This window comes from Dama dama, chromosome 2 (genome assembly GCF_033118175.1).
Source record: "Dama dama isolate Ldn47 chromosome 2, ASM3311817v1, whole genome shotgun sequence".
NCBI classification, from domain to species: Eukaryota; Metazoa; Chordata; class Mammalia; order Artiodactyla; family Cervidae; genus Dama; species Dama dama.
In genome coordinates, this window is record NC_083682.1 from 7371223 (window position 1) to 7398830 (window position 27608).

At 48.7% G+C, this 27608-nt stretch overlaps 2 protein-coding genes across 3 annotated transcripts; both read right to left on the reverse strand.

The window, feature by feature from the left end:
- Nucleotides 1-520: 520 nt before the first annotated feature.
- TIGD3 (tigger transposable element derived 3) lies at nt 521-3666 on the reverse strand. Its single transcript, XM_061156571.1, has 2 exons — nt 3513-3666; nt 521-2598 (listed from the first exon to the last, which is right to left on the reverse strand). Exon 2 carries the CDS (start codon nt 2580-2582, stop codon nt 1167-1169), a length of 1416 nt encoding a protein of 471 aa, XP_061012554.1. The 5' UTR covers nt 2583-2598; nt 3513-3666; the 3' UTR covers nt 521-1166.
- A 3082-nt stretch (nt 3667-6748) lies between these two features.
- On the reverse strand, nt 6749-20327 carry DPF2 (double PHD fingers 2). Of its 2 annotated transcripts, XM_061163941.1 has the most exons (12): nt 20170-20327; nt 15502-15662; nt 15008-15115; nt 14520-14683; nt 13616-13708; nt 13375-13453; nt 12824-12865; nt 11685-11822; nt 11431-11559; nt 11171-11283; nt 10575-10656; nt 6749-8047 (listed from the first exon to the last, which is right to left on the reverse strand). In XM_061163941.1, exons 1-12 carry the CDS (start codon nt 20199-20201, stop codon nt 7971-7973), a joined length of 1218 nt encoding a protein of 405 aa, XP_061019924.1. In that variant the 5' UTR covers nt 20202-20327; the 3' UTR covers nt 6749-7970. The 2 variants fall into 2 exon arrangements, with proteins under 2 accessions (XP_061019924.1, XP_061019917.1); XM_061163934.1 differs by lacking the exon at nt 12824-12865.
- Nucleotides 20328-27608: the final 7281 nt, after the last annotated feature.

Genomic DNA, 27608 nt, shown 5'->3' on the forward strand with positions numbered 1-27608 from the left:
TCTTGCTAAAGAGATGTGAAATAATCAGACAAATGAAAAAAAAAAAAAAAAAAAAAATGAATGACTTCCAAGTTCTGGCTCCTTCTATTTCCCTAGAATGTTCCTAGCTGCCCCTTTTCCTTTCTCAGACACCACCCCAATAGAAGTGAATTCCCCAAAGAAGGAAATGATCAGAGAAGCAGAATGTCCTGAGAATCTGTCTGTTAGCCCATGAGGAATCCTCATGCCCAGGGTTCCTTCTTGCTGGAATTCTGGGAGAGGAGGTTCACTCCTGGTCACTCTCAGACAACTCTAGACAGCTGCATGGCAGCAATCCTTGGCAATCAGTTTAAAAAATCTGAGTCTTGGGACTTCCTTGGTGACCCAGTGGTTAAGACTTCATCTTCCAGTGTAGGGCATGAGGGTTCATCCTGGTTGGGAAGCTAAGATCCTGCATACTTTGAGGTCAAAAACCAAAACATAAAACAGAAACAATATTGTAACAAATTTAATAAAGACTTTAAAAATGGCCTGCATAAAACAAAAACAAAAAAACCTGAGTTGAAAGTTTCTATACCCTCCTCCCATGAAAATAATGGGTTTCCCAGGGGGCACAGTGGTAAAGAATCTGCCTGCCAATGCAGGAGACACAAGAGATGCTGGTTCGATCCCTGGGTCAGTAAGATCCCCTTGGGGAGAAAATGGCAACCTACTCCAGGATTCTTGCCTGGAAAATTCCATGGACAAAGGAGCCTGGTGAGTTGTAGTCCATGGTGTTGCAAAAAGTCAGACATGACTGAGCACACATACACACATGAAAATAACACCTTGGCTTCTTTTCTGATTAAAAGCTTTATTTCCAGAAGCAGAACTGTTTTGAACACGGAGTTCAAGGGGTCTGTCTGTCTGTAAAGCCTTATTCCACCTTCCTAAGTCCCAGCCTCCACAGAGGTTCAGAAACTATGCAGCTGAGCTTCACTACCCAATGCCCTGTCTTTAGACTCTCTTCTCAGGGCTTGGACAACTTTTGCTCAGAGCCTAGACTTGGTCTCCCAACTTGTCTCCCTTCAACACCTTTCACAAAAGCTCCATTTCCACGGGAAAGAGACCAGCCCCCAACCTGCCTTCTGAGAGAGGGCGTTTCCATGGGAAACAGGAGAGGAGGGGGCTTCGGCAGGAAGGGCCCTTCACAGGCAGCAGAGTCGCTCCACCCCCTCCTCACAGGCATAGAAATTTTCAAATAGCTCCGGGGTGGTGCCACTGCACTCCAACCACCTCCTCAAGGTGCCCAGAGCCCGGAGGGCATCGGCCTTGGTGGGAAGGGGCTCGAAGCCGTCCTCTCCGCCCCCCGCCTCGTCTGCAGGGCCCACCTCCTCTTTGCAGGCTCCAGACACAGGCTCCTCACTCTCCAGATCCACAAAGCGGGAAAATTCCTCGAGGCTCAGCCCACTGGGGACCTGAGGCACCTCCGAGGCTTGGTCCTGGGCCAGTGGTGTTTTGCCGGGAGCCAGCCCTTCCTGAACGAAGCTGCTCACAATGAGCTGGAGAGGCACCTTGGCCCAGGCCGCTGCTGCCATGTGCAGAGCGTCCAGCACTGTGATGCCCATCCCGACCTCAGCCAGTGACATGCCAGCCCTATCGCTCTGGGTGGCAGCCAGCTTGCTCAACAGACGGCACCGGTAATGAGCCTTAAACGCCCGGACCACGGAGCTGGGCAGGGGCGGCGTGGGGCTCGCAGCAGACAGAGGCAAGAGCCTCACGTGGCAGAGCCCAGGCAGGCCTGCCACCTCCTCCGCCACTTGGGCAGCCATCAGCAAGGCCACCTGCCGGCCCTGCTGCCCCATGTCCCGATCGAACTGTGACAACCACTCCGACCAGGGGATGGCCAGGTCAGGGTGGTAGGAGGCAGGCAGGGCCTCACTGCTGACCCCGAAGAAGCATCGTGGGGCAGCCTGGGGCCCACTGACCAACAGCCGCCGTTTCTCTGTGCCCCTGCTGTTGGCACACAGCAGCACCTGCACCCGATCACATGTACCTGCTCTGCCAGGCACTGCCCGATACAGCAAGGGCACTTCAACACAGCCAAAAATGTCCTCTGGGGAGAAATCTTTAAGAGAAAGAGGCAGCTGGGCCTGGGGAGTGGGAGCTGGGGGAGGCGGCTCAGGGGGGAGCGGAGGCGCCAATATGTGGCGGGCCCCGAAGCCCACGTTGTTTCGGCGTTTCCAGCGGACCAGCCAGCCGATGCTGGGCACAAAATCCTGGCCCAGGATGTCGGCCAGCTCCTTGGCTTTGTGGAGCAGCATGGGCCCCGTCACGTCCCAGGCCTTGGCCCGGGCAATGTGGTACCAGCAGAGGAGAGCCTCGTCGATGCCGCTGTACTTGGACTCCCGCTTGCGCTTGCGCTCCCGGTTGGCCGTGCCGCTGCACCAGTCCGCCAGCAGCTTCTCTTTATTCTTGCAGATGCGGGAGATCTGAGGCTGGGAGACCTGGAAACGCCGGGCCACCTCCGACTGGGACATCTTGGACTCATCCAGGAGTTCCAGCACCTGGATCTTCTCGGCCAGGGACAGGGCGTGAAGCTTCTTCTTGCCACACAGCTCCATGGCCTCTCGGCAGCACCTGGGCAGGGAGGAAAGGGTGAACGGGGGACCAACGGTGGAGGCTACGCAGGTTAGGAGAGGCGCGCAGCAAGGAAAAGAGAGTATATGGGGCAGGGAGAGAGGTTGGTGTGGAGGGGCGGGGGGCAGTCCAGGGAAGGCTGGACCAGCTGGGAGAGGGCAAGGGTACCCTGGGTAGGAGGTGAGAGGGCTGGGCTGAAAGGAAGGGAACAGGCCAGGCTGGGTGGGCACTGATGGGAGGCATGACAGAACAGAGCCTGGAGGGGGTGGCCCCCTGGTCAGAGGGAGAAAGGGGTCCGCGGGAGGAGGATGAATAGAGCCGAGGGGACAGCTGCAGACACAACAAAGGAGCGTGGACGGGGGAGGACAGGGGGCTGGGGCCGAGGGGGGCAGGTGTAGGGGATAATCAGAGCGGCGGGAGGAAGCCCCAGGACGGGCAGGGGGCGGAAGGCCTAGGCTGAATTTAGATGAAGATGCTGGGGGCAGGGTGGTGGAGTGAATGAACAGAGTTGGGGGTGACAGGTGTACAGACGACAAAGAGGGACGGACTAGGGGCTGAAGAAGCAAGTCTAATTTGGGGCTGGGTCCTGAGCAGGGAAGGCTTGGGCCGGGGCCTGGCCTGGAGAGGGCGGGCGGAGCACAAGGCCGAAAGGCAGGTGCACAGTCGACAAAGGGCAGGAGGGGTTAGGAGGCCGCGGGCAGCCAGAGGGGAGGGTTGCCCTCAGCGGGGAGGCTTGTGGCCTGGGAGGGCGGGGGGGAAGAGCGTCCGGGACCCAGGCAGGCCAGGAGTCAGGCTCCGCAACTCGGCCGGCCTCTCCCTCTGGTGACCCGGAGTCCATTGGCGGGGCGAACCCAGTCATCCGCCTGCCCGGCCTCCCCGCCTCCCGGCCTCCAGCCCTTCCGCTCCGAACCCACCTCAGACGCTCGTCCCGCGGCTGCTGCCCCGGTCTCAGCCCTGGCTGGGGCCGGACTCCCGAGCCCCCTCCCGGCGGCTACCGGAGAGCAGGAGAGGGACGCGCCAAGCGGACAGAGGGGCTGTGCGGGCGGCGGGCGCGCGCACCCGTTGCGCGCAGCCCGCGCGGCGGTCTCTCCCGGCTGGGAAGACCGCGGTTCTCCGCTCAGCTTCCACCCGCCGCAGCCCCGCCCCGAACCAATTGGATTGGCCTTCGGTGGAGTCTGTCCCGCCCCCGGCTAAGTCTCATTGGACATTGCCAAAGTGGCGGGTCGTCAGGTCCCGGGGGACCGAGCTTTCTGCAAGAAGGGATGGCGAGGCGGAGACTGGTCGCGGCGGGAGTCCTGGATGCGCCGCCAGCCTCAGGGGGCCCGGCCCTCGGAGCCTGACAGGACTCGGCAGCGTGGACGCCGGACGTCTTCCTGGCCGTGACCCTAGGCAGCTTCCTCATCTACCAAACAGATCTCGTTCCCCTCACCCAGTGGTCTTTAAAAAATAGAAGCAGGTTATAAGCCACACAAAAGATGTTACCATGGACAGCACTGACCTCAGGTCGGTCAGCCAAGATACAAGACTGTTGTAGCCACGCCTTCCGGGAAACAAACTCACTCAGAAGGACAATGCAGATAGAGGAGTGCAGTTAATTACACTGGCGGGCCCAAGGCAGAGTCTCTTAGCCGAGGACCCTGACCAGTTTTTGTGAAAATCTTATATACGCGTGAAGGAGGAAACAGAACAAGCTTCATCTTGAAAGCAGGACTCCATCTTGGGCCGGACTGTGGACTTTGAGCGATATGCCAGTATCTATGGAAACGACACACCAACTGGAAAACCAGAACCCCGGATGGAAGAGCCCCAGGGCTCGTACCTAGACTCTCTGTCGCCTGAAAGAATACCCTAATTATCTGTGTAACCCAATAGAATCATAAATTTCATTATGCTTATTGGGGTATGACCACAGGCCTATTGATAATTGTCCACTGTTAACTACCTAGGCTTAAGGCATATCAATCACCGGTTAACTTTGATTGTATCTTTCTTTTCCTTTGCTCGACTAGTTTCAGGGAATTTGGGGAAGTGGGTTTGGGCACATACACTTAGGGTATATAAGGTTTTCACAAAAACTGGTCGGGGTCCTTGGCTAAGAGGAGACTCTGCCTTGGGCCCACCAGTGTAATAACTGCACTCACTGTCTGCATTGTCCTTCTGAGTGAGTTTGTCTCCCAGAATGCTACAATACCCTCAGTGTATCTGCCCAAACCCTCCTCCCCAAATTCCGAGACTAGTCTGAATAAAGGAAGACACAAAGTTAGCCTGTGATTCACATGCCTTAAGCCTAGGTAGTTAACAGTGGACAATTATCAATAGGCCTGTGGTCATACCCCAATAAGCATAATAGAATTTATGATTCTATTGGGTTAGATAGATAATTAGGGTATTCTTTCAGGCGACAGAGAGTCTAGGTACGAGCCCTGGGGCTCTTCCATCCGGGGTTCTGGTTTTCCAGTTGGTATATCGTTTCTATAGACACTGAGCCTATTGCTCAAAGTCCACAGTATGGCCCAAGATGGAGTTCTGCTTTCAAGATGGAGCCTGTTCTTTCTCCTCCTTCAAGACTACTTGCTTGGGGCTAGTTCTGATTTAGGGCATGTGGAGATTAATTTTTATTTAGTTTTGGTACCTTTTGGCAAGACTCAAGTTCCTAAAGTCAAGATTTAGTAGTATTCCTTTCCTTGCTAGACTTCAGTTCTTTGAAGTCCAATAAAGACTTTTTAACGCTGGGTCTAGAATGCCGAATCCTCAGCTCTAGCCTGCTTTCTTCTCCCTTCACAGTCACTTGGAAGGCTGGGGCCACAGATGAGTCCCCTTTCTCACAGGCTTTCCTTCCCATCCCAACCCTGATCCCTCTTCCATACTTCTATGTCCCATCCTAAATCCTCCTTGAGCAACCTTTCCAAATCTCTCAATAATACAGGGTTCTCATCAGCATTCTCATCTTCTACACTTTTTCTTTTAACCATCTTATCTGGCCTTAGATTACTCAACCAGCAAGGATCGTTTCACTGCTTTACTCCCTCTGCTCCAGGCCTACTTCCAGGTACAGACCTGAGGATGGGGGCTGTGCTGTGTTCCTAATACAATTCCAAACTGGAGCACCTGGCTTACTTAACGGAGCACAGGGGCCCAGGGCACTCACTGCCTTCCAGGAGGAAACACATGGCTTTCAGGCTGTCCCAGAAAACCCTAGGCATATTTCAGGGGGTTCATAACTGATTCATACCTTTCATACGTTGGCAGGAAAAGGAAATTCATTTTTCTGCTCATAAATCTGTCTGGAGAAAGGCTGTAACACTGCATTGTGGGCTCCCTCACACTGCATTCAATTAAATGAATGAACGCCAGGCAAGCAAGGTTGGGGTCTCTCATGTTCATGGCTTATGCAAAAAGTCGTGTCTCACCATGATGTCATGAGTTTTCCTGTCATTCTATTTATATAATAATCAAGCTTCTGGACCCATTTTTAAGTATCTTAAATTGCAAGGTCAGCTGTTATAAAGCTGTCATTGCTTGCATGTACAAATCCAGCAGAATTTCCCCCCAAAACACAAAAATACAGAAACAAACAGGATTCTAAAGTTATTTTTAACTGCAATTTTAAAAATTATTTTTGCCTGCACTGGGTCTTCGTTGCTACACAGGCTTTCCTCTAGTTGCAACGCTCTGGCTTTTCACTGCAGTGCCTTCTCTTGCTGGGGAGCATGGGCTCTAGGGTGTGGGCCTCAGTAGTTGTGGCTCCCAGCTTCTAGTGCACAGGCTTAAATAGTTGTAGCCCCCGGATTAGGGTTAGTTGCTCCAAGGCACATTGAATCTTCCCAGACCAGGGACTGAACCTGTTTCTCCTGTAATGGCAGGTGGATTCTTTACCACTGAGCCACCAGGAGTGCCCCCAAACTTTGTATTAATCAAAACAACTTCATTTTTCTTTATAAGATATTGTTATAACTTAATTTACATAAAAGATTAAAACAAAGTACCCAATTTTGTATCAACTTAATCTACTAAGGTTAAGCAAAAATTTTAAGTTGGGTGAACAGCTATGCCTCGAAACATTTAAAAACCACTGTCCTTAGGAAAAAGTTTTAGGATAAAGTGGCCTTAAGCAGGAAAGGAGATCTGGAGATAAAAGAAACCAGAAGGCTCTGTGTAAAAATGTTTATTTGTACTAATGCTTAGAATATAGGAACTAAGGAAAGAAAGAAAAAAAAGACACCTCAACTCCAAAGTGACAGTGAATTAGGGCCTGCCCACAGCCAAGGGGAAGGACATTCCAGGCTGTCCTGGGATGCAGTTCCCCCTATTAAAGTGTCACCAGGCAGAAAATTAAAGAATCAGGGTGTGAAAGACCTTACCAGCTGCTAGCCAAGTGTGCGAGGGAAGAAAGAGATGTCTAGGTGGCTTCCCCACGACCCAGGAGACAGGATACACAAGAGCAGGCGGCAGAGGCTCCCAATTCAGTTAAGGGCAGGAGCTGAATGCCCAGGTCCAGGAAGAACAAAAAGGGGATTTCGGAGGTAGGCTTTTTCATCGAGTTAAAAAACAGGCACATTATCCAATATCTCCCAGTGGCCCCCAAGCTTCTGGCCTGGCCCCGTGATGCTTCCCCTCTCCCCACAAAACCAAAGGGAATAAGGAGGGGGGCGGGGCAGAAGACAGAAAATAACAAGGGTGGGGAATGCTTCAGTCACTAGAGACCAGGGCCTGTGAGAATGAAACAGGCAAGCACAAGGAACATCAGGGCGAGGCTGCTACTCCCCCTGGGGCAGGTCGGTGGGAACCGGGTAGAGTCAGGAGCAGGACCAAGAGCGTCCTGGCTCAGGTAAAGGATCCTGGGTTGCAGGAACAGAGGGCCGCAGAAAGCCACTCGGGGAAGGAGGCGGTGAGGCTAAGCAGCACGAGGGCATGGGCAGCTGCTTGCCAGCTTGCTCAGTTCTCACTCCCAGCTGCTCTGGCATAGGCCCCAGTCTGACTCACCTTCACAGGAAGGGAAAACCCTGGGGCCAGAGTGGAGGCCGAGCTGAGAGAAGTGAGCTGCTCTCCCACTCATTTCTCGGAGGTTTGAACCCTGTGATCACCAGGGCCTCGGCCCAAGGCAGACAGAGTGAATGCACTTCAGGGAGAGCAGGGAGAAGCTGGGCCCACAGCTATGCCCTGGAGCAGTGTGCTGCTCCGTTCTCCCTGAGGGCCTGGGGCCAGAGGTGGTCAGAGCTACCACCTCAGCTTGCTGCTGCCAAAGGCAGGTTGGCATGACCACCCTGCGCTTCTCTGGACTTGAGAAAGAGAGGGGGAAGGGAAAGTGGGTATGAAAAACAGAAAGGAGGAGAGAACAGCCCTAGATGTATGAGGGGTCGGGGGTGGCCACATCAAGAGGAGTTCTGATTCTGGTAGATGGAAGCTTTTTCCTTCAACAGGTCCAGACACAAGTGGCAGCTCCAACTTCCTGCAGAGAAGCATAAAGGGTTAGGAGGGCTCCACACAATCCTCACCTGCTGTCCTTCGACCTCCACCCCTCACCTCCAGTGGCATGACTGGCTACAGGTAGGACTGGAGATGTGCTGCAGTAGCAAAGTTTCACAGTTATCTTGAGCAGGGACAAACTCTAGGTCTTCAAACAGCATTCAAACAAAAATAATTCTCAATGGAGATGAAAGAAAGAATCACCTGGAGGCCTATTTTTTTTTTTTTTAATTCTCTTTTATCCAAATAATAGCTGTTTCCATTTTCAGGCAGTTCTGACAGTACCCTCAAGAATGAGACATCAAGACATGAAATTTCATTTTTATAGAATGGGAAATGTGTGAATCTTATATAAGTTAGCTGACTTGTGGGGAATACTGTACAGCTGAAATTTTATAAGAGATTTAAAATAAAATACTCATCTTTGTTGCAGCTGTTCCACAGTTCCTGTTATTGTTGTTTAGCTGCTAAACTGTATCCCCATGGACTGTAGCCCACTAGGCTCCTCTGCCCATGGGATTTTCTAGGAAAGAATACTGGAGTGGGTTGCCATTTCCTTCTCCATAGAGGCCTATTTTAGAATACAGATTCCCAAGACCTCTGGGCCTAATAAATTATAATCACTAAACAGGACCTGGGGAGACATAAAACTTTTTTAAAGCAACCGAACTTTAAACTTGTGATTACAGAAGAGCCAGACTTTGTTCTCATGGCCCCAAAGGCTAGAATAAAAATCATGAATAGAGGGTCTAGAGAAACCAATACTGATTCCACAGTAGAGTTTTCTGCAAAGCCCACAGACAGAAGAGAAGGGCTCTCCACCATCACCAGGTGTCTGAGCAGAGGCTGAGGACCCAATGAGAGGAAAAGGGGGCCAGCTATGATGATGCAACTTACTGTGACCCAAGTCTGGTTTCATAAAAAAAAACAAACAGGAAATAATAATCCTTATAAGAAAAATAACTGGTTGATACCTCATTTATTAATACTTGCTACAGCTAAATTCTTCTATGCCTTTTTTTTGGAGAAACAAAATTAGCCCTTAATGCCTCAAAACTATAAACATAGTTGTACATATGTATATTTCAACATCATTCTGAGGGAAAGAATCCATAGCTTTTGTCAGCTCTTCAGAGGTGACTCTCAAAAAGCTAAGGTCCTTTCTAACCCAATCGTCAATATATACCAGTTGATAAACATTTTTCTGTAAACTGCCAGACAGTGTTAACTACCTCAGGCTTTGTAAGCCATACAGTTCAGTCTTTCTTTTTTTTTAAACTCTGTTTAAAAATGTAAAAATAATTTTTAGCTTGTGAGTTATATATACTGGGTTCAGCTCGGTTTGGCCTGGGGTCATAGTTTGGAATTCCTGACCTAGAGGCTGGACCATTTGATGGTTCTAGCGGGTACTCCCCTGCCTGCAACTCTCTACCACCTCAATGTCTGACAGCACTTCCATAGAAAAGCCTTTCTATAGTTAATGCAGAATTTTGCCTATGAATTGGTATTTTATGGTTAAAAAAAAAATACCAAACATGCTGCTGCTGCTGCTAAGTCACTTCAGTCGTGTCCGACTCTGTGTGATCCCATAGATGACAGCCCACCAGGCTCCCCCATCCCTGGGATTCCCCAGGCAAAAACACTGGAGTGGGTTGCCATTTCCTTCTCCACCAAACATGCTACTTCTCCCTAAATGTTGCCTGACAGATAAAACAAATAAATGTGGTGTGACAGATGAAAGATCGAGTGAGTGCTTCCCTGCAGCTGTTAAAGGACCCTCAGACTTTGTTAGTGACATCCTCCTCTAGGAGGTGACAGCAGTCTGACCTACACTGCAAGTCAGCTCACATCAGGCAGTGAGCTACTTTCTCTTGCCTATAATGCTGGCCCACATCCTCTGTCACAGGAACAGCTCCTGGGCTTCATGTGCTCCTGAGTAAGCTTCTGAATTTCTATAAAGGAGGGACTTCAGCACAGAAATCTGGTGAGAAGAGGACTTGTGGAGAGGCAGCCGCTTTTTGGTGTCCCCACTGGTTTCATCGAAGACCTTCCATAAATTTGAAGCATCTTATTAAGCACTGCTGGAGGGCCGGAGCAAACTGTTCAGGTTCCAGGTTCAGCTCCCTCTCCCAACTGGTGGAAATGAACACTCAAATCTGTCAGGCATGGAGTGGTGAAACCAAAGTCCCTCACTGGACAAACTATGACTGAGTTTTCTAGGCTGGCTGAAGGATAACAGCTCTCTCCTCTGGTAATTATTTTCTGCTCAGCATGTTTTCCTTCAGGCTGTCCATTTTCTGTGGCTGTTCATGTTATCTGGTGCTAACTTAAGAATGTCACACCCTAGAAGTTGCAATGCTCGTAAAGCACTCTGGACTGAGTGAAGGCTAAGAGCCTCCTCCCTAACCGGGAAGACTGCATCACTGATAACGGGAATACACCCACTGTGTAAGTGACTTTCCAAGTCGCTAATAACTACTTGTTCTAAGTAAGAGTACCGGGAAACCTACCTTCAGGAGGCTCAGACATGGACGGGGTTAGACAATACATGTGGTAGCCACGATCGCAGTCATCACAGAAGAGCAGCTGATCCTAGAGGAGGTGAGATGGAAGAGGAAGGGGGAGGTGAACGACTCCCCTTGCCTGGGCCGCTGAATGGGTTAGGAGGGTTCTTCCAAGAGGGGCGGGGGCAGATGGCAGGAAGAACAGATGTGGGACCCTCTGGCCAAAAAACCACTGCTGTCCCGCTCCACCCAGAAAGTCACTGTCATCCCACCGGGACCCCAACAGCCTCAGAAAAGACCTCGCTATCTAAATCAGTTATTCACTTACTCTAACAGTTAACCAAAATACTGGTTTCATTCTCTGCATGGAACATCATAAAGATGTCACTCATTTCCTTGCTAATTGCTTGTTCACACAAGAGTGTAAAGCCTATGAAAGTAGGGACACTGTTTGTCTTCAGCGTCCTTAGTGCCTAAAACAGGGTCTGACACAAAGTAGATACTCAGTGAACACCTGCCAAACAAATCAAAGTTCCTACTGGTGGAAAGGACAGGAAAAGCTGAGCAGGAGTGTGCTGGGGTGGGGGTGGGGGGACACGCACGTCATTCTCGGAGGTGCCACAGATGTTGCAGCACTTGCACTCGATGCACTGCCAGCGGTAGGTCTTCACTGCTGCCATCATCACGGGGGTGAACTGGAGGCAGGACGGATGCCCTGTGGAGGAGAGCGAGTGAATCAGGGAGCTGAAGACTGGGGAGCAGTGAGGTGACCTGGCTATAACAGCCACTGGATGCTGGTGAGCCATGGGCCCCTCAGGGTCTGGGTGCCGGCAGGGCTGCACTGGCCCTGGGTTGGAGATACCTGAGCGGCCACAGTCAGAACAGGACACCAGCTCCTCGGGCTGTCCTGTCTTCTTGTTGATCTTGGAGTCCCCCAGGCAGAAGTCGCAGTAGTTGTTGGGCAGGGCCAATCCATCAGGACCCTTCTTGGCTATAACGGGAAAGGGAAAAACTCAGACGATACCCATGTGGGCCTCTGCGTCTCCTGACATCCCTGTGAGGAGGGTTTTTCACAGCCAGGCTGACTCCTGCTTGCCCCACCTGACACCAGCTTACATTTCTGCTCCTCGGACCTCTGGGAAACTGGGGTGGGTGGCTGTGAGTCTTCTTTGTCCTCGCCCTCCTCCTCAGCCAAGTGGGAGTGGGCATAGTGGTAACTGAGGCCTGGTCGGTTCTTGTAACGTTTTCCACAAACTGAGTGGGGAGAAGATTGCAGAGAAAGGTGTTAGGATCTGAGGGTACCTCATCCCTGCCCCTCTAAGCTGTAGGCTCCACCTGAGCAGAGGTAACCACCCCCATCAGCTCTGCTCAGGGACAGACCTTTACTGAGAGCCGCCTCTCCGTGGCCAGGAACATCAGGCCCAGGTGCTCTCAAGCTTCCATGGCTCCTCCACTTACTAAAGCCCAGAGCACAGCCTTCTCTACTCCTCCACTCAAGCTGTCTGGGAGACTGAGCCCTTACCTTCTGCCTGCCCTGGGAATAGTCTGGGGAGGTCCAGGTCAGGAAGGAAAGGGACCTTCTATAGTTTTGCAATAATGGCAGGCAGGAGGAAAGCTAAGACTCCAAACTTTTTTACCTTTCAGTAAATGTAGGCTCATGCTACTCCCTATATACAAAACAGCCCACCTCTGCCCAAATAAAGAAGTAGGGGTGGATCTCTCGGGGAAAATCTATCAACTGAGTCTGCTGGGGTAGCTGTCCCCCAGAGAAACTCAAAGACATGCCCACATCAGTGCTCTGTACAACCAACGACCCCTCAACCAGCAAGGAGAGCAGATCCCCACGAGGTACCCTGTACCTTTGAGCAGTGATATCAAGAATAGGGGGGTGGCAGGAAAGGAATGGGGAAGGGATGGGAAGGGTGGCGGGATGATGGGGAACGTTAGCTGACCACCACATGTCTGTTTTGGGGAAGCGGAAGCAGAGGAATCTGGGATAACGGGTCCCTCAGAATGCTTCTGAAGCCACCCCATGCAGTGGGCCCAAGCAGCCCTAGAGCAATGTGGTGGAGACAAGCAGGTAGAAGCAGCTTCCAGGACTGTGAGGAGTGGACCACAACAGAAGGTCCAGGGCTCCTATCTCCATGCCATTCCAGGGACCTTAACACTAGCATCACAGATGAGAAAGGCAGGAACAAAGGGAGAAGGGGAAAAGGGATAGGAAAACCAAAAGTCTGAGAAGTTGAGAGAGCTACCTCTCTGGGGCGCTTTCGAGGTATGCTTTTGTTTGAAACTATCTGAAAGACAGAAAGAAAAGTCATGAGAAGAGGGCCTTGGTACACTTAAGACAGGTACGGCAGCAGCAGGAAAGCAGAGCAAACGAGAGAGAAACCCCAGCGGTGACGGTGCTCCCAGGGTGGAGGGTCAGAAGTGGGGTGAGGCAGAGAAAAGGGGAAGAGGGAACAGACGTTGGAAAAGTCAGCGTTGGACTCCTGGGGCCTGACTTGATTGGGGCCAGCAGGCCCAGATGTCATCTACTGAGAGGCCAATTTTGCCTGCTATGTGTCCCTCATGGGCACCCCCACCCCAGAGGACAGCAGAAATCTCCCCCAGAGCATGCAAAGCTCACCCATCGTGCAGCAGAGGCCAGGGCCTCTTTGGGATCTCAGAAGGAACCAGTCAGCAGGCAGGACAAGAGTCCAAGCTTGTTTTACCACTTTCAGCAAGAATACAACTTTCCCTCCTCTCATATCCTGAGGAGCTGGGTCCAAGGCAAGGACTACCCACCCACTCGTGAGGCACTCACTGTCACAGGCATACGGTTTGTCCCGATCCTCCAGGATGGAAGCGTCCAGTTTCTTACGGGCACTGCCCACACCTTTACTCTGCAAAGAAGAGCAAAAAGATGCCCTTACTAAGGTGTCTAGGCCTGAAGAGTTACTCTCCTGGTAGTGGCTGCTAATCTCATTCAGGAAGGATGACAGCAACAAGAAGCAGTAAGACTGTGGGACTCTGCAGGCTCCCCAACCCCCCGGGCTGCCCCTCACCTTGGACTTCCCCTTGCCCCGACGTTTGGGAGTGTCTTCTTCATAGTCCTCATCATCAAGGTCATCCAGGAAGTCATCTGGTTCTAGGATCCGCTGAGTAGACAGGAGGATTAGGATGGGCAGAAATGAGAACATCCAACAGCTCCCCCATGATGGGACTGGCCAAGGCTGCCAGAGCCGCCTCCGTGACCCAGCGGCTCCACTCCAGCCTCACTCCTCACTGCTGTTCTTTCAAGGCTTTGGGCTCTTTCTCTGAGCCTTTCTTCATGTTGTTCCCCTAGCCTGGAATGCCTTTCTCACCATCTCCAAGTAGCTAAATCAAACGCCATGTTTTCATAAAAATTTCCCTGATACCCCAAGTAGCATGCCCTCTTCTGCCTCTGATCTCCCACCTGGGAGCATGTCAGCAGCGGTTCCCTTCCAACACCTAACTTCCTAGAGTTAAACTGGAGCTTTGCTGCTTACTTGTGGCAAGTTTTTCTTTTTACTAACGTGTTGCAGCTCCCAGGTATGTGAAATGGGCAATGGTACCTATTTCCTAAGATTGTAGAGACTGCAGAAAATGATAGAAAAGCGCTTAGCATAGTGCCTGACATATTTTTATGTACAGTTTTCGCTTCCTTGTTGGCAGGGACATCACCTATGTAACCCCAGGCACTTAAAAAACTCTGGTGGCAACATAAGACGAGAGTCTATAGTTACGAGAAAAGGAACAGGAAAGACAGGATGGTGACAATGAAGCCAGTCAGTACCCGGCGCTCATTAAGGAATGGGGCAGGAACAGAAGAGCAGGGGCCCCCCATGGCCCATAGCTTCTGCTGCTATTCTGATTACCGGGTGGCCTCTGATGAAGAGGAGGCTGGTTTCCTCCACAGTTTCCTTAACCACAGTGTTAATTATGTACCTTCCGCGCTCGACTGTTCGTTACAGGGAACTCGCCCAGGCTGTCATCATCAACTCGGGGATCGGGGGCGCCTCGCTTCTCCAGGGGGTCGGTGCGTAACAGAGCCTCTAAACTACTGCCGTCCTGAGAGATCAGCCCCTCCTTCTTCAGGGTCTGGTCTGTGTCTGCGGGCAAGGTCAGGAGGAGGTGAGGCTCAGAAGGGCTGAACACAGACCTGCCTGGTCTACAGTGTCAGACCAATCACAAGCCAGTCACTGTCTTCTGGTCTCTGGCTGCCCAGGAACCAAGATGCTTTGGTTTACTTGGCATCATAACTTATCTGTTTACTTGTCTCTTAACTATTAGACTGAATTCTTTACAGAGAGACTCACATCTCATTCATTTTGGTATCTTTAGAATCTAGCACTGGGCCTGGTATGTAACAAGTGATTAGCAGGCCTCTGACTATGCAGAAGGGTATATCCCTCTCAGGGAGGACTGTGCTTTACCTGGTTTAATAGATGGGAAAGAAAGCCTTGGATCCTCAGGAGGGTGGGCTCGCCGCTTTTTCCGCCAGCGCCGGGCAGGGTAAGAGTACAGCTGACCAGAGGCCAATCCTAAGGAAGGAAGGAAAAAGAGAGAAATCAAACCCTAACACAGCCCTAGAAAATAGTATCAAACACTTTCTACATGAGTAGCGTTCTAGAGCAAGGGAGGAATATGGATGGTGAGCGCCTGGGGTTGGAGGAAGCATGGCTTATGGACAAGAAAACAGACGTAAGCTCAGGGGCCTTGGCTAACACATAGTTCTCCAGAGCCCAGCAAGACCCTGAGCAATATAGCCCTGTGGAAAACAAAAGGTGTTTCAACCTCTCCAGGTTTCTAATCATGGGAAGACCGTATGCATCCCTGGGTGGAAAGCAAAAGGGAAAACCCATTCAGCTGGCTCATCACCTAAGATGAGGAAGCTGCTTCCTCCCTGGGCTCCTGAGTGGATTCTCACCTGGACCCCGATGTCGCTTTTCCATCCAGATATAACAGTTACTCTGGGCTACCCCCGTCTGTGAGTCCAAGAAAGGCAGGCGTACACTGCGCTCAGCACAGAGGCGGGCATTGTAATTGTGGCACTGCTCCATGGCATCTTTGTAATACTGCTCCCCAAGCCTGCAGAAAAGATAAAACTCAGGTGTGACTGCACATGTGTGTGTTTATGTGCTGGGCTATCCCTTTCCCTTGCCATCTGCTTCTCTAGAAGGCTCAAGGGACAGGGAGAATGACACTCTGCTTTTATTTGCTTCCATTTCTGCCTCATGGGACACCAAACCCCTTCACTAGGCCATTATGAGGAAAAGTATCTTACAAATAAATTACTGTCAGAGCACATGATTGCACCCTGTGTCTAATCAGTCCTTAGTCTAACCCACAAAGAGGAGAAGAAAATAATGTTCGTTCTGTGCCACTCATGAATCAAACCCTTTGGTAACCAAAGTGCTACTTCTCTTACCCCTCAGGATTCTGAGAAGCTGAAGTTACTCCTGTTTACAAAGAAGAGTTCAAAAGATCTGGGGGGACTTACTAAAGTTTAGCAAACTCCATCCATAAAAAGAAATTCAACTTAGCTATTTAAAAAAAAAAAAAAAAGGAAGCTCTTCATGTACAAATATTAAACAATCTCTAAGATAACTACAAAAAAAAAAAAAAAAAAAAAAGGTACAGGGCTGAGGAGTGTTATGAGATGCTACCTTTTATGTCCCTAAGTGGTGGAAGAGAAACTGTAGGCATCCAAGAGAAAAACCAAGCGACCAGGGGACTTTCTCCTTTGTGCCATTCTATATCTTTTGAGTTTTAAACTAGGTATTTGCAAAGTAGCTAATTCTATATACTAACTTTACAACCAATAGAAAACATTTGGAAATATGTAAACACCCTTGAAGCCTACTTTCTACTAAGTACCATTACACTGATAGAAAACCTGTTTGCACAAAGGCCTCTTCTAGAACCTTCTCCATTCTCACACCATCAATTTTTTAAAGAAAACCTTTTTGAACTCAAAAGACTTACTCTGAAATCCGAATTTTTTAAGCACTTTAAAAAGCTGCAAAACTGCACCATGCCAGGAGTTATCTGGTTCTAAGAAGCATCTATATAGAACCAACCTTGTTCTCATCCTTCAGGGTTTAACAAGCACAGTAATACTAGAGCTTAAACTAATTCAATTCACATTTATATATTTGAGCAAACTTTTTCTTTCCTCGCACTATGTGGCTTGAAGGATCTTAAAGTCTGCCAACCAGGGATTGAACCTATGCCCTAAGCAGTGAAAGTGCCGAGTCCTAACCACTGGACCACCAGGGAATTCCCCTTGATTGATCTTAAAGTAAACAAACTGAGGGCAGATGATTTCTTTCCCACAATATCCTCAGCACCCATGAAGGTGTCTGGAATATCCTGACTCAGAAGTAAAAAGATCTGGCTTGGCTGCAAGTCACCACATAAATGTGGACATTTAGTCAACCCACATGGACCTCAGGTATGTTAGTGACTACTGCTGCTGCTGCTAAGTCGCTTCAGTCGTGTCCGACTCTGTGAGACCCAATAGACAGCAGCCCATCAGGCTCCCCTGGATTCTCCAGGCAAGAACACTGGAGTGGGTTGCCATTTCCTTCTCCAATGCATGAAAGTGAAAAGTGAAAGTGAAGTTGCTCAGTTGTGTCTGACTCGTAGCGCTGCCATGGACTGCAGCCCACCAGGCTCCTCCGTCCATGGGATTTTCCAGGCAAGAGTACTGGAGTGGGGTGCCTACTGACTAGGGACGCTGAACTAGATAAGCTCTGACATATTCTACAAGAGGGAGACTCCAAGCATGAGAAGCTGAACACAGCAAATCTCTGTCGCTTATGTTCATAACTCAACCTGCAGCAACAAACCCTGCTCTGGAATCTAAGAGCAGCTTTCATGGGGCAGCCACAATAGACCACTGAGGCACAGCTTAGAACGTTCCCAGCAACTGACAAAGACACACATTGCACGCAGGCAGTGACACCACAAGACAGTCTGGCTTGAGTCAATGTGCTGTAATGACTGTAATTTGAGGTAGGCATGAAGCCTGTGCTGGAGAGTAAAGAGAAGGAATAGGCTCATATTTGCTCGCCTTTAGGAGGCAGCCACGTCCTCACTAAACAGAGGAAAATTGGATAAACAAGGCTAAGTGCGGCAGCGCCTTTGTTTCTGCTGATGGAAATTGATACTGACACTGTAAGTCAGATGGAAGGAAGGGCTAGACAGGCTGAGAACTGCAAAGTCAGAGCAAGGAGGCTGGAAACTGTGTGGCGGTGCGGGGAGGGGCAGGGGTTGAGATATGGATGAGAGAGAGATGTTCTATCAAAGCTCCTGTGAGTTAAATGGGATTTCAGAAGGTGGGGCAAACTGCATTGTGAGTGAGAGAGCTGATAACGAAATACAAGTTGGAGGAAGAGAGCATCTGATGAGAATAGAGCAAGGAAGAATGACAGCTCTCTTAAGAATCTAAGGCTCCTACTGCAAGAAATTTTAAGCTAACATCATTCTTCAGATCTTGTTACCTAACTTAGAGGATTTCAAAACCAGTCAGCAACCACAGCTCTTTTATACTATTATTTTGCCCTGGTAAGATCCGTTAAAGATTGTTTCAATTCTGACACCACATTTGGGAGGGACAGAGAATTTACAAACAGGAAAATTCTTCTCCCAGAACAAGATGCAAGTCAGAAAAGATGAGCTAGTAGTCCTGACCTCAATGTAAAACCTCAGCAGTCAAAAGACTAGGCACACCGTGGTCAAGAAAAGGATCTCTTTCCAGGACGAGAACGGTACAGGAAGACTGGAAATCTCTTTTTAAAGAGCAGGTTCTGTAGGCAAATGTATTAACTGTGGTCCACAGCTCTTTACAGGTAGAATCGAGGAGCAGAAAGTTGGTTATTTATTACTGGTACCCAGGAATCAGGAGTTGGTGACCCTCACTATCTCTACAGATCTTTAAAGAGAAACAAGTTCTATTTAAACCGGCAACCCCTCACTTCCAATATTGCATAAAAGGGTTGGTGACCTTATTTCCCAGATGAAAGTCTTCCAACATAAACAATCTCACTACGTAAAACTCTTAAACCTAGGCAAGTTTTGACATTCCCCCATTACAGTAAGCTTTCCAAGGTAGAAGCTTTGATTCTTTTTCGAGAGGCATGAAACCTGTGTAAAACCTCCCTTTACAATGGGGCAGGGGCAGTCAACAAAGAGAAAGGCAGGGAAACAAAGAAAGAACATCTGAGTCAGTATGGATAACATATAAATGGTAGATCAGCAGCGTCATTTCTAAATTGAGGGAAATGTCAGCTTGGAGAGAGAGCTGGGGAAACTGAAGTGGGCAGATCAGAGAGGAAGATAATAGTGTTGGGAGGAGGGGTGGCTGAAAGGGGCAGCAGGATGGAGCTGAAAGCATGTTAGAAAAAAAAAAAAAACACAACCAAAAAACCCATAAGGAGAAGGCACTTAGCTTAATGGAAGTGGGAAAGCATTCTCAAAGAAAAGGCTCCAGGCAGGGGGAGGGAGAGAAGCAATGTACCCTTAGAAAAAACGCTCTTGTGAAGAGTGGGGCTCAGTCTACTACAAAGACAGATGAGAAGCTGTGTGCCCCTTAGAAGAGTTCCCAAACCTTTACCTTCTCACCCAGTCAAAATCCAAAAGCCAAGCTGGACAACTGGACACCTCATTTTTCCTACCCCTGCACCAAGCCAAATGTGTCCATTAAAGAGCTTGCTATTGGCCGACGGGGGTGGGGGGCAAGAACCCATTGCAAAACTCATTTAGATTCTTCTTCGGGGAGGAGGCTGGGTTAAATCAAGTCCCAAAGCATCTTTAACTCACAGCTAACAGGCCATTCTCAGTTTGCCAAACCACCATGAACTTTAACTTTGCTTGAAATCTGCCCAGTCCAAGAGTATTGCAAAGCGAAGACGGCCGACCTAGATGCCCCTCGGGGCGGCCAGGGCATACTGGACTGCGTCCGTCCAGTGCTCGCTTTCTGATGGTTGGGACTGGCCGGCGCTAAGCCCCTCTTCCCTGAAGTTCTTTCCCTCTGTATTGGCTCCTCCACAAATTCTTCCCAGGAATATTTTTGGTCTCGGGTACCTGATACTCAAGGACCACCCCACCCCCGCCCCCGCCCGCCCAGGAACGTCACGGGGCTGTTCAGAACAAAACAGCCCTGAGCGCTTAACGGCGCCAGGGCGGCCGAGCCTGCTCCGCCGGGCCCCGCTGCGGGCAGCCGATGGGGAGGGGTCGGCGGCCGGGCTTCGCGGGGGTCGGCCCGGCTCCCCCGGACTGAGGCGAACCCGGGACCGTCTCTCGTACGCAACAAGGAGGCCATACTCTGGAAACCTTCCGCCTAAAGGAGCGCCCAGCCCCACAAGGAGGCTGCCCGTTAGGGGCTCCCGTGTGCCCCTCTCAGGGCCTCCACAAGTTTCTAAAGAAGCGCAACGTCTTCTCCCGAGTCTCCTGTTGCCCTCCCCTCTAGGAGTCGCAACACGGCCTCTCCGGGCACGTCCCTCTCTCCGCCTCGTCCGTTCCCACACCGCCCCCTGCTTCCAGGTCCCTTACAAGACCTCCCAGCCTAGAAGAGAAAGAAACGGCCACTCACAGCTTCACTACATTTTCCACCACAGCCGCCATCTTCCCGGCTCCTCTCCCTCAGGCCGGGAGGCCCAGAGCCCGCAGCGCGCAGGCGCTGGGACCGCAGGGGGAACCAATTTCCTTGTCCTTCTGCGCAAGCGCCACCCGGGCGCGTGCGCCCGAGAGCGAGCGACGGAGAATGAGCTTCTGGCCGGTTCTCCCCGGCCTGGAAACCCAGGGACGAATGCGCAGGCGCAATAGAGGCGGGCGCGCGCCCCGAGGCTTCAGCTCCTGTTTTGCCTCATCCGTTTAGTGAGAAGAGAGAAGGGAGGGAGGATGTGACCAGGTCCAGAAATGAGAAGGTGAGAAGTTGGTGAGAACTGGCAAGCCCAGAGATGGTCTAGATGGAGGTCATGCGTCCTGTTACCTCGCCGACCTTTAACCTCGTAGTTAATAGCCCTTTGCCCTCACGTACAGACTAGGGTTTGGTAAGAGGTAAGAGCAGTGCACACTCCTCTTGGGCTGCCCATTTTAGGGAGAGAAATATTAACTCCAAGAACCTGGCAAATCTTTAGCCCGAATATTGGGTTCTGACAAAAGTTCCCCCACCTTCCTGCCACCGACTTAATTGATCCCCACCTCTTCTCCCCTGCTTCCTACCCCTAAGCTCTTTTCCTCCTCTGAAGAACTTCTCTCCTGCAGCTTCCTCTCCTCTACCATTCACTTCTCCTTCACTATTGAATCATGCAAATTCATCTGCAAACATGGCTTAATATCCTCTTTAAAAAATATCAGAGCCCTTCCTTAAGCCCTTTTTTGCCTTTATCACCCTCTTTCTTTTCACCCTTTCAGAGCACATATTCTGTTTATACTTACTATCTCTGTTGATTTATTTCCAAGTGTCTCTCTGCCCAGTTTAATGGGGATTTTGTTCTCATCAGTTCATTGAAACAGCTAACAAAGACACCACGATCTCCATTTCAACAGATTTACAGATCTCCCTGTCTTTATCAGCCTGTCAAGCCCCATGACAACACTGGCCATTCACTTCTTTTTCAAACTCATCTCTGAGACACACACTCTCCTGGGTGTCTGCCTATCACACTGGCAGCTCCTTCAGCTTCTTTTGCTGGCTCTCTGTCTTTACATCTACCTAGACCCATCAGAGTCCTCAGGGCTTGGTCTTTCATCCTGGTAATATGCCATATTTCATCAATTCTAAGATGCACATATTCTCTGCCCCACCCCCCCTTTTAGTATTTCAGAATCAGGACACATCTTACCATCATTGTGCCTTAAAATCAAGTTTGGCAGGTGAGAGTTGAGTGGTATTTGTCATTGTTTACCCTGCACCAAATTTGCAGAATAGATGTCAGCAGCTTGGAAGGAAAACCTAGTGACAATACTGTTGCACTCTTGTTCCCCAAATGATTCTGGGAACCAAAGGTGACGCCAAAAGAATTCAAAAGTATGTGTTTCAGCATGAATGTTTGTGAAAAGTGGAAGTGTTAGTTGCTCAGTTGTGTTCGACTCTGCGACCCCATGGACGTAGTCCATCTGGCTCCTCTGCCGGTGGAATTCTCCAGACAAGGACACTGGAGTGGGTAGCCATTCCCTCCTCCAGGGGATCTTCCCAACTCAGGGATCAAATCCCAGTCTCGTGCATTGCAGGCAGATTCTTTACTGTCTGAACCACCAGGGAAGCCCCCACCCCGAAATTCATAGGTTTAAGTCCTACCCACTAAGTCTGATAGTATTTGGAGGTGGGGTCTTTCAGAGGTAATTAAGTTTAGATGCAGTCTGAGGGTGGAGTTCTCATGGTGGGATTGGTGCCCTTCCAGAAGAGGAAGCTGGAGATCTCTCCATGAGGAAAGGCCATGTGAGGACCCAGCAAGAAAGCAGATGTCCACAAGCCAGGAAGTGGAATTCCATCAGGAACCAAATTTGCTGGCACCTTGATCTTGGATTTCCCAGCCTCCAGAATTGTCAGAAATAAATATCTGTTGTCTATGGTGCTTTGTTACAACAGCCTGAGCTAAGACAGTGTGCAAGCACTGAAGCTGAACGCACACATACCTTCTGACCCAGCAATTCTATTCGTGCATGCATATATGAAAAACCATGTATAAGAATGCTCACAACAGTATTAATTGTATTAGCCCCAAACTAGAACATTCCAAATGCCCATAGCACTAGAGTGGATTAAGCAACATGGAAAAGAACAAACTATTGCTACACAACAACATGAATGAATCTCAAAAACTTAATATTTGAAAAAAAGAAGCCAATTTCCAAAGAGGACATATTGTGTGATTCCATTTATATCAAATTAAATAATCACACATGCTAAACTATGGGAGCAGAAGTCAGGAAAGTGGTTCACTTTGGAAGATAATAACAAGGAGGGGGCATAAGGTGGCTACCAAGGTGCTAGTAATATTGCTTTTCTGGGTTACACAAGTTTGTTCACTTAGATTCATTGACCTACGCTAGACTTGTGCACTTCTCTGTAGTATGTCTCAATAAAAGTTTTTAAATAAAAGATATTAGTAATGATAATTAGCCTAGTTCTCTGTTATTGGAAAGGCAGTTTATGAGCCCAGTACCAATGGCTTTTGATTCTTTTAGGATTTTTTATTTCTTTTATTTATTTGGTTGTGCTGGGTCTTAGTTGCCATACGTAGGATCTCTGATCTTTGTTGCAGCATGTAAGATCTTTAGTTGTGACATGTGGACACTTTGTGGGGCATGTGAGATCTAGTTCCTTGAACAGGGATCAAACCTGGGCCCCCCTGCATTGGGAATGTAGTCTTAGCCACTGGTCTACCAGGGAAGTCTCTCTGTTAGGATTCTTTTAAGAAATGCTCTATCACTGAACCAGTGACTGATACATATAGTGTTTCTCTTACAGACAGGAACCAAGAAGTGGAAGTGGGGGTGCAGCGTCTTGCAATCTCAGCTAATGGTTCTTTTGCAAAATGTTTGTTTTCTGTTCTCGCCACTCTGGGCTCTGGCTGATCCAGAGCCTTTAGGACACAAAGGAGGAAGGCTTCCACCAGGGGGCACAATAATAATTTCTCTGAATTATTAACAGAATCTGAGATTGCCAATGGGCTGTTTTGAGTTCTACCTGTCACTGGGCAAGAAAGTAAAAAGGAAGTATTGATGGCTGGGGTGATTGATTCTAATTGTTTAGGGTAAACAGGATTGCTGTTACCCATTGAGGACAAAGAGAAATGTAAACAAAGCCCAGGAGATCTTTCTAATATCACATTCAGGTAGTTAATGGGAGACAGGCCTCCTGGTTGGATATTTAATTCCAACCTTTCTACTGAAAAGAAAATAAAAAACAGAGGAAAAAAATCTTTTAAAAAAAGGAAAAAAAATCTTAAAAGCATTGACAAGCTAATAATATAGTGAAGAATTACAGTTCCAACATTTAGAAGGTTGAAACACAGCGGAAGCCCAGAATTCAGGACGGTTTTTGTCTTGGAGACATTTACTGATCTTGAAGATATAACTGAAACTGAGCTCTTATTTGGTGGTCTTTGGTGGGGAGGGTCAAAATCAAAACTCAGAGCCTGCGCAAGGTCAGATACCCCAAGTCAGATACCCTGCTACTAATACATATATACTTTAAGATGTGATCCCAACATCAATGGACTAGTAGTCCCGGGAACTCAAGCCTTGAATTTGGATTAAAGTGGACCCATCCTTATAATGCCTCTGCTCACCTAGTAGAAGTGAGCATGTTTGGGATGAAGCAATATCCTTTTTGAAAGAACGTACTGCCATCGAAGGCCTTAAATTATGTCTTAAAAGTGCTTTTTCATATACAATATCCAGCACGTAGTCAAAGACCTTCAGGCACAGAAAAAAACGAGGAACTTTGCATAAGAACTGACTGCACCCAATAGAAAGCACAAATTGACCTACAGAGATTACAGATGCTGGAATTATCTGATACCGACCATAAAAGAACACTGCTTACTGAGTTTAAAGAAGATAAAGACAAGCGTAAAAATATCTGCAGGTGACAAATTTCTGTTAAGTGTCACAACGGAATTTTTAAAGAATCACATTGAACTACTCCAACTGAAAAATACAATAACCGAAATTAAGAACACCGTAGATTGGTTAAAAAGAATATTAGACACGGCTGAAGACAGAACAAGTGTGCTACCAGAGTGATCCCCAACCATTTTGTCACCAGGGACCCATTTCGTGGAAGACAAGTTTTCCATGGACTGGAGGAGGGCGGGGTGGTTTCAGGATGATTCAAGTGCATTACATTTATTGTGCACTTTATTATTCTTACATCAGCTCTACCTCAGATCATTAGGCATTAGATCCCAGAGGTTGGGGACCACGGAATTGTATGATATGCAGGAAGATACTATCATGTCCTTAATACAGCATCGAAGACATATGGACAGGAAATACAGAATTAGAGTAGAAACAGAGGATAAATATAGAGAGATCTAAGATATATTTAATTGGAGTCCCAGAAGGTGAAGAGAAAGAAAAGGTGTAAAGGCAATATTTAAAGAGAAAATGATTAATAATTTTACAAAAGTGATGAAATACACCAATTCACACACTGAAGAAGACAAATTAAAGCCCAAGAAAGCTAAAGAAAGACTTAACAGAAATAAATACTGACAAGCCGTGATGTCTATAACTTACTTTCAAAAGGTTGGGAAAAAAGTTTTTAAAGAGAGAAAGCAAATTAGGAAAAATGGTACTAATTGGCAGATCTAGATGCAGATATGTGGGTGTACATTGTTACTGTTGTTCAGTGGCTACGCCATGTCCAGCTCTTTGCCACTCCTTTGTGGGAGTGGTATCTGTAGGGAGTATGTACAACTCTATACAAGCTGAAGGGGGAAGGTCCTTCACTCCACCTCTGCCCACCTTAGTCCCAAGTTTAGATAGTCCAATGCTTCAGTTTCCCCATCCAGTTCCGTTTCTCCACCCAGGCATGGTAGCCCCGAGTGGGTTCCCAGAGTTCTTTGTGCCTGCTAGGTAGGGAGCAATTCCGAGGATCTGGGACAAGAAGGTCCACCTTCCATGGCCACTTTATCCTCATCTCAGGTCCAAGGTGACAGGCTGTTTTCTGGCTGGGTGAAGCTATAAGGAAGGTGTGATGTTTCCTGTCTTCCCTTCCCAGGCAGATGGGGCCAAGCCACCCAAGAACTGAGGGGGAGCCTGCAAGCAAGACGGTGCTGGCCTTCAGCTCCCCGCCCTTTGCCTTCATACTTTACCAGGGCCTGAAAGCTGAACACCAGTGGGAGTAGAGGGTTGCAATCAAGTACGGGCTTTGGGGCCTCACAGACCTGGGTTCAAAATCCCACTACAGATACTGCAACTCCTATTTCTAAATGATGGCAAAACTTTCGGATTAAAAATAAAAAGTCTGGTGGTGGGAATGTAAAATGATGCAGCTCCAGTGGAAAATGGCTCTTCCTTAAGAAATTAAATATAGAATAATTATAGGATTCAGCAATCTCACTTCCATACACATCCCAAAGAAGTGAAAACAGAGATTCAAATATCTGTACACCCATACTCATAGCAGCATTATTCACAATTGCCAAAGGGTAGAAGCAACCCAGGTGTCCATTGATTGGATAAATGGATAAACAAAACATGGAATATACAGACAATGGAATATTGGGTGCTAAGTTGCTAAGTTGTGTCCAACTCTTTATGACCCTATGGACTGTAGCCCACCAGGCTCTGTCCATGGGACTTCCCAGGCAAGAATATTGGAGTGGGTTGCCATTTCCCTCTTCAGGAGATCTTCCTGACCCAGGGATTGAATCTGTGTCTCTTATTTCTCTTGCATTGGCATGTGGGTTCTTTACCACTAGTGCCACCTGGAAAGCCCCATGGAATATTACTCAGCTTTTAAAAAGAATGAAATTTCCGTGCCTGCTACAGCATGGATAAACCTTGAAGTTGTCATGCAAAGTGAAATAAGACAATCACAAAAAAAGACAAATAGCATGTGATTCCACTCGTGTCAGGTGCCTAGAAAAGTCAAAGTCATGGAGATAAAGTAGAAAGGTGGTTGCCAGTGGCTGGGGGTGGGGGGATGGGGAGTTAGTGTTTAATGGGTATGGAGTTTCACTTTGGGAAGATGAAAAAAGTTCTGGAAATGGATAGTGGTGATGGTTGCAGAATAATGTGAATGTATTTAATGCCACTTAACCATATGCTTAAAAATGATTGAAATGGTAAATTTCATGTTATATATGTTTTATCACAGTTTTAAAAAAATCACTGAAAAATAAAAAGGTAGTATGACCAAGAAAAATGTCCCCTGCTCCAATTCTGCCTCTACCTCTAGTATGAAATCTTGGCCTAGAAGCAGGAAAGGCTGGAGGTGAGGTGGGAGTCAGTTTTGTAGGGTCAAAAGGATGGAAGAGAGGGGAAGAGAAGGGAGTCACTGGGGCCTCCTCAGTGACTGGCTTGCCTCCAGACACCAAGCCCCACCCTTTTTCTCAGTCCCCACTTGGGGCCAATTCTCTTCCTGCAACAGCTTTTTCCTCTCTAATCTGTGGTCCATCTCCCACTCAGCCTTTGTAGTGACCCTTCTAAAACCTGGGTCTGCTCTCCTTCTTATACTCTTTCAGCAACTCTCATGGCCTCAGCTTCAGTCTTGCAAGTAGAACAGTTCTGAACTGACTCTGAAACTGTTTTTCCAGCTTCACAGTCCTGTCTTTCCTGAGCCCTGAGTTCCTTTAAGTCATACATCATAACCATGTTTGAATACCTTCCATCTGCAAATAAAGAAATGTTACTCCTGATTTTCTCAGCAACCCTGCAAGGCAGGTGTCACTGATTCCCATTTTAGAGATGGGGAAACTGACTCTCACAAGACTAGGTTGGACTCAGAGACCTAGGCCCTTTTGGCCATGCTTTGGATTCTCTCTCATTCACTCAGGTGCCTCAGTGCCTTTGTTCAAGAATGAGCATAAGCCGTTCAGCCCTCAGGTTTGGCTCAGAATCGTGACACCACCCCACCCTGCCCCAGGCATTCATGATCTTGGTGTCTTCTTCACAGTGTTCAACACTGTTGAAAATGCCCTTGATAACAGATTTGCTATCCTTCCCCCCACTAGACTATGAGCTCCAGGAGAGCGGGGGGTCGTGTCTGTATGTCTTCTGGTGCCCCAGCACCTGCAGCACATGTGATGCACTGTAGACCAAGAAGAAGCACTGATGAGATGAGGCGGATCCTTCCCAGTGCCAGGTCTAGCCTGCCCTTCTGCGTGCTCCCTCAGTCCTCTGACACCAGAAAAGCTGTTGGTCCCTTGCACTGCTGCTGCTAAGTCACTTCAGTCGTGTCCGACTCTGTGTGACCCCATAGACGTCAGCCCACCAGGCTCCCCCGTCCCTGGGATTCTCCAGGCAAGAACACTGGAGTGGGTTGCCATTTCCTTCTCCAGTGCATTAAAGTGA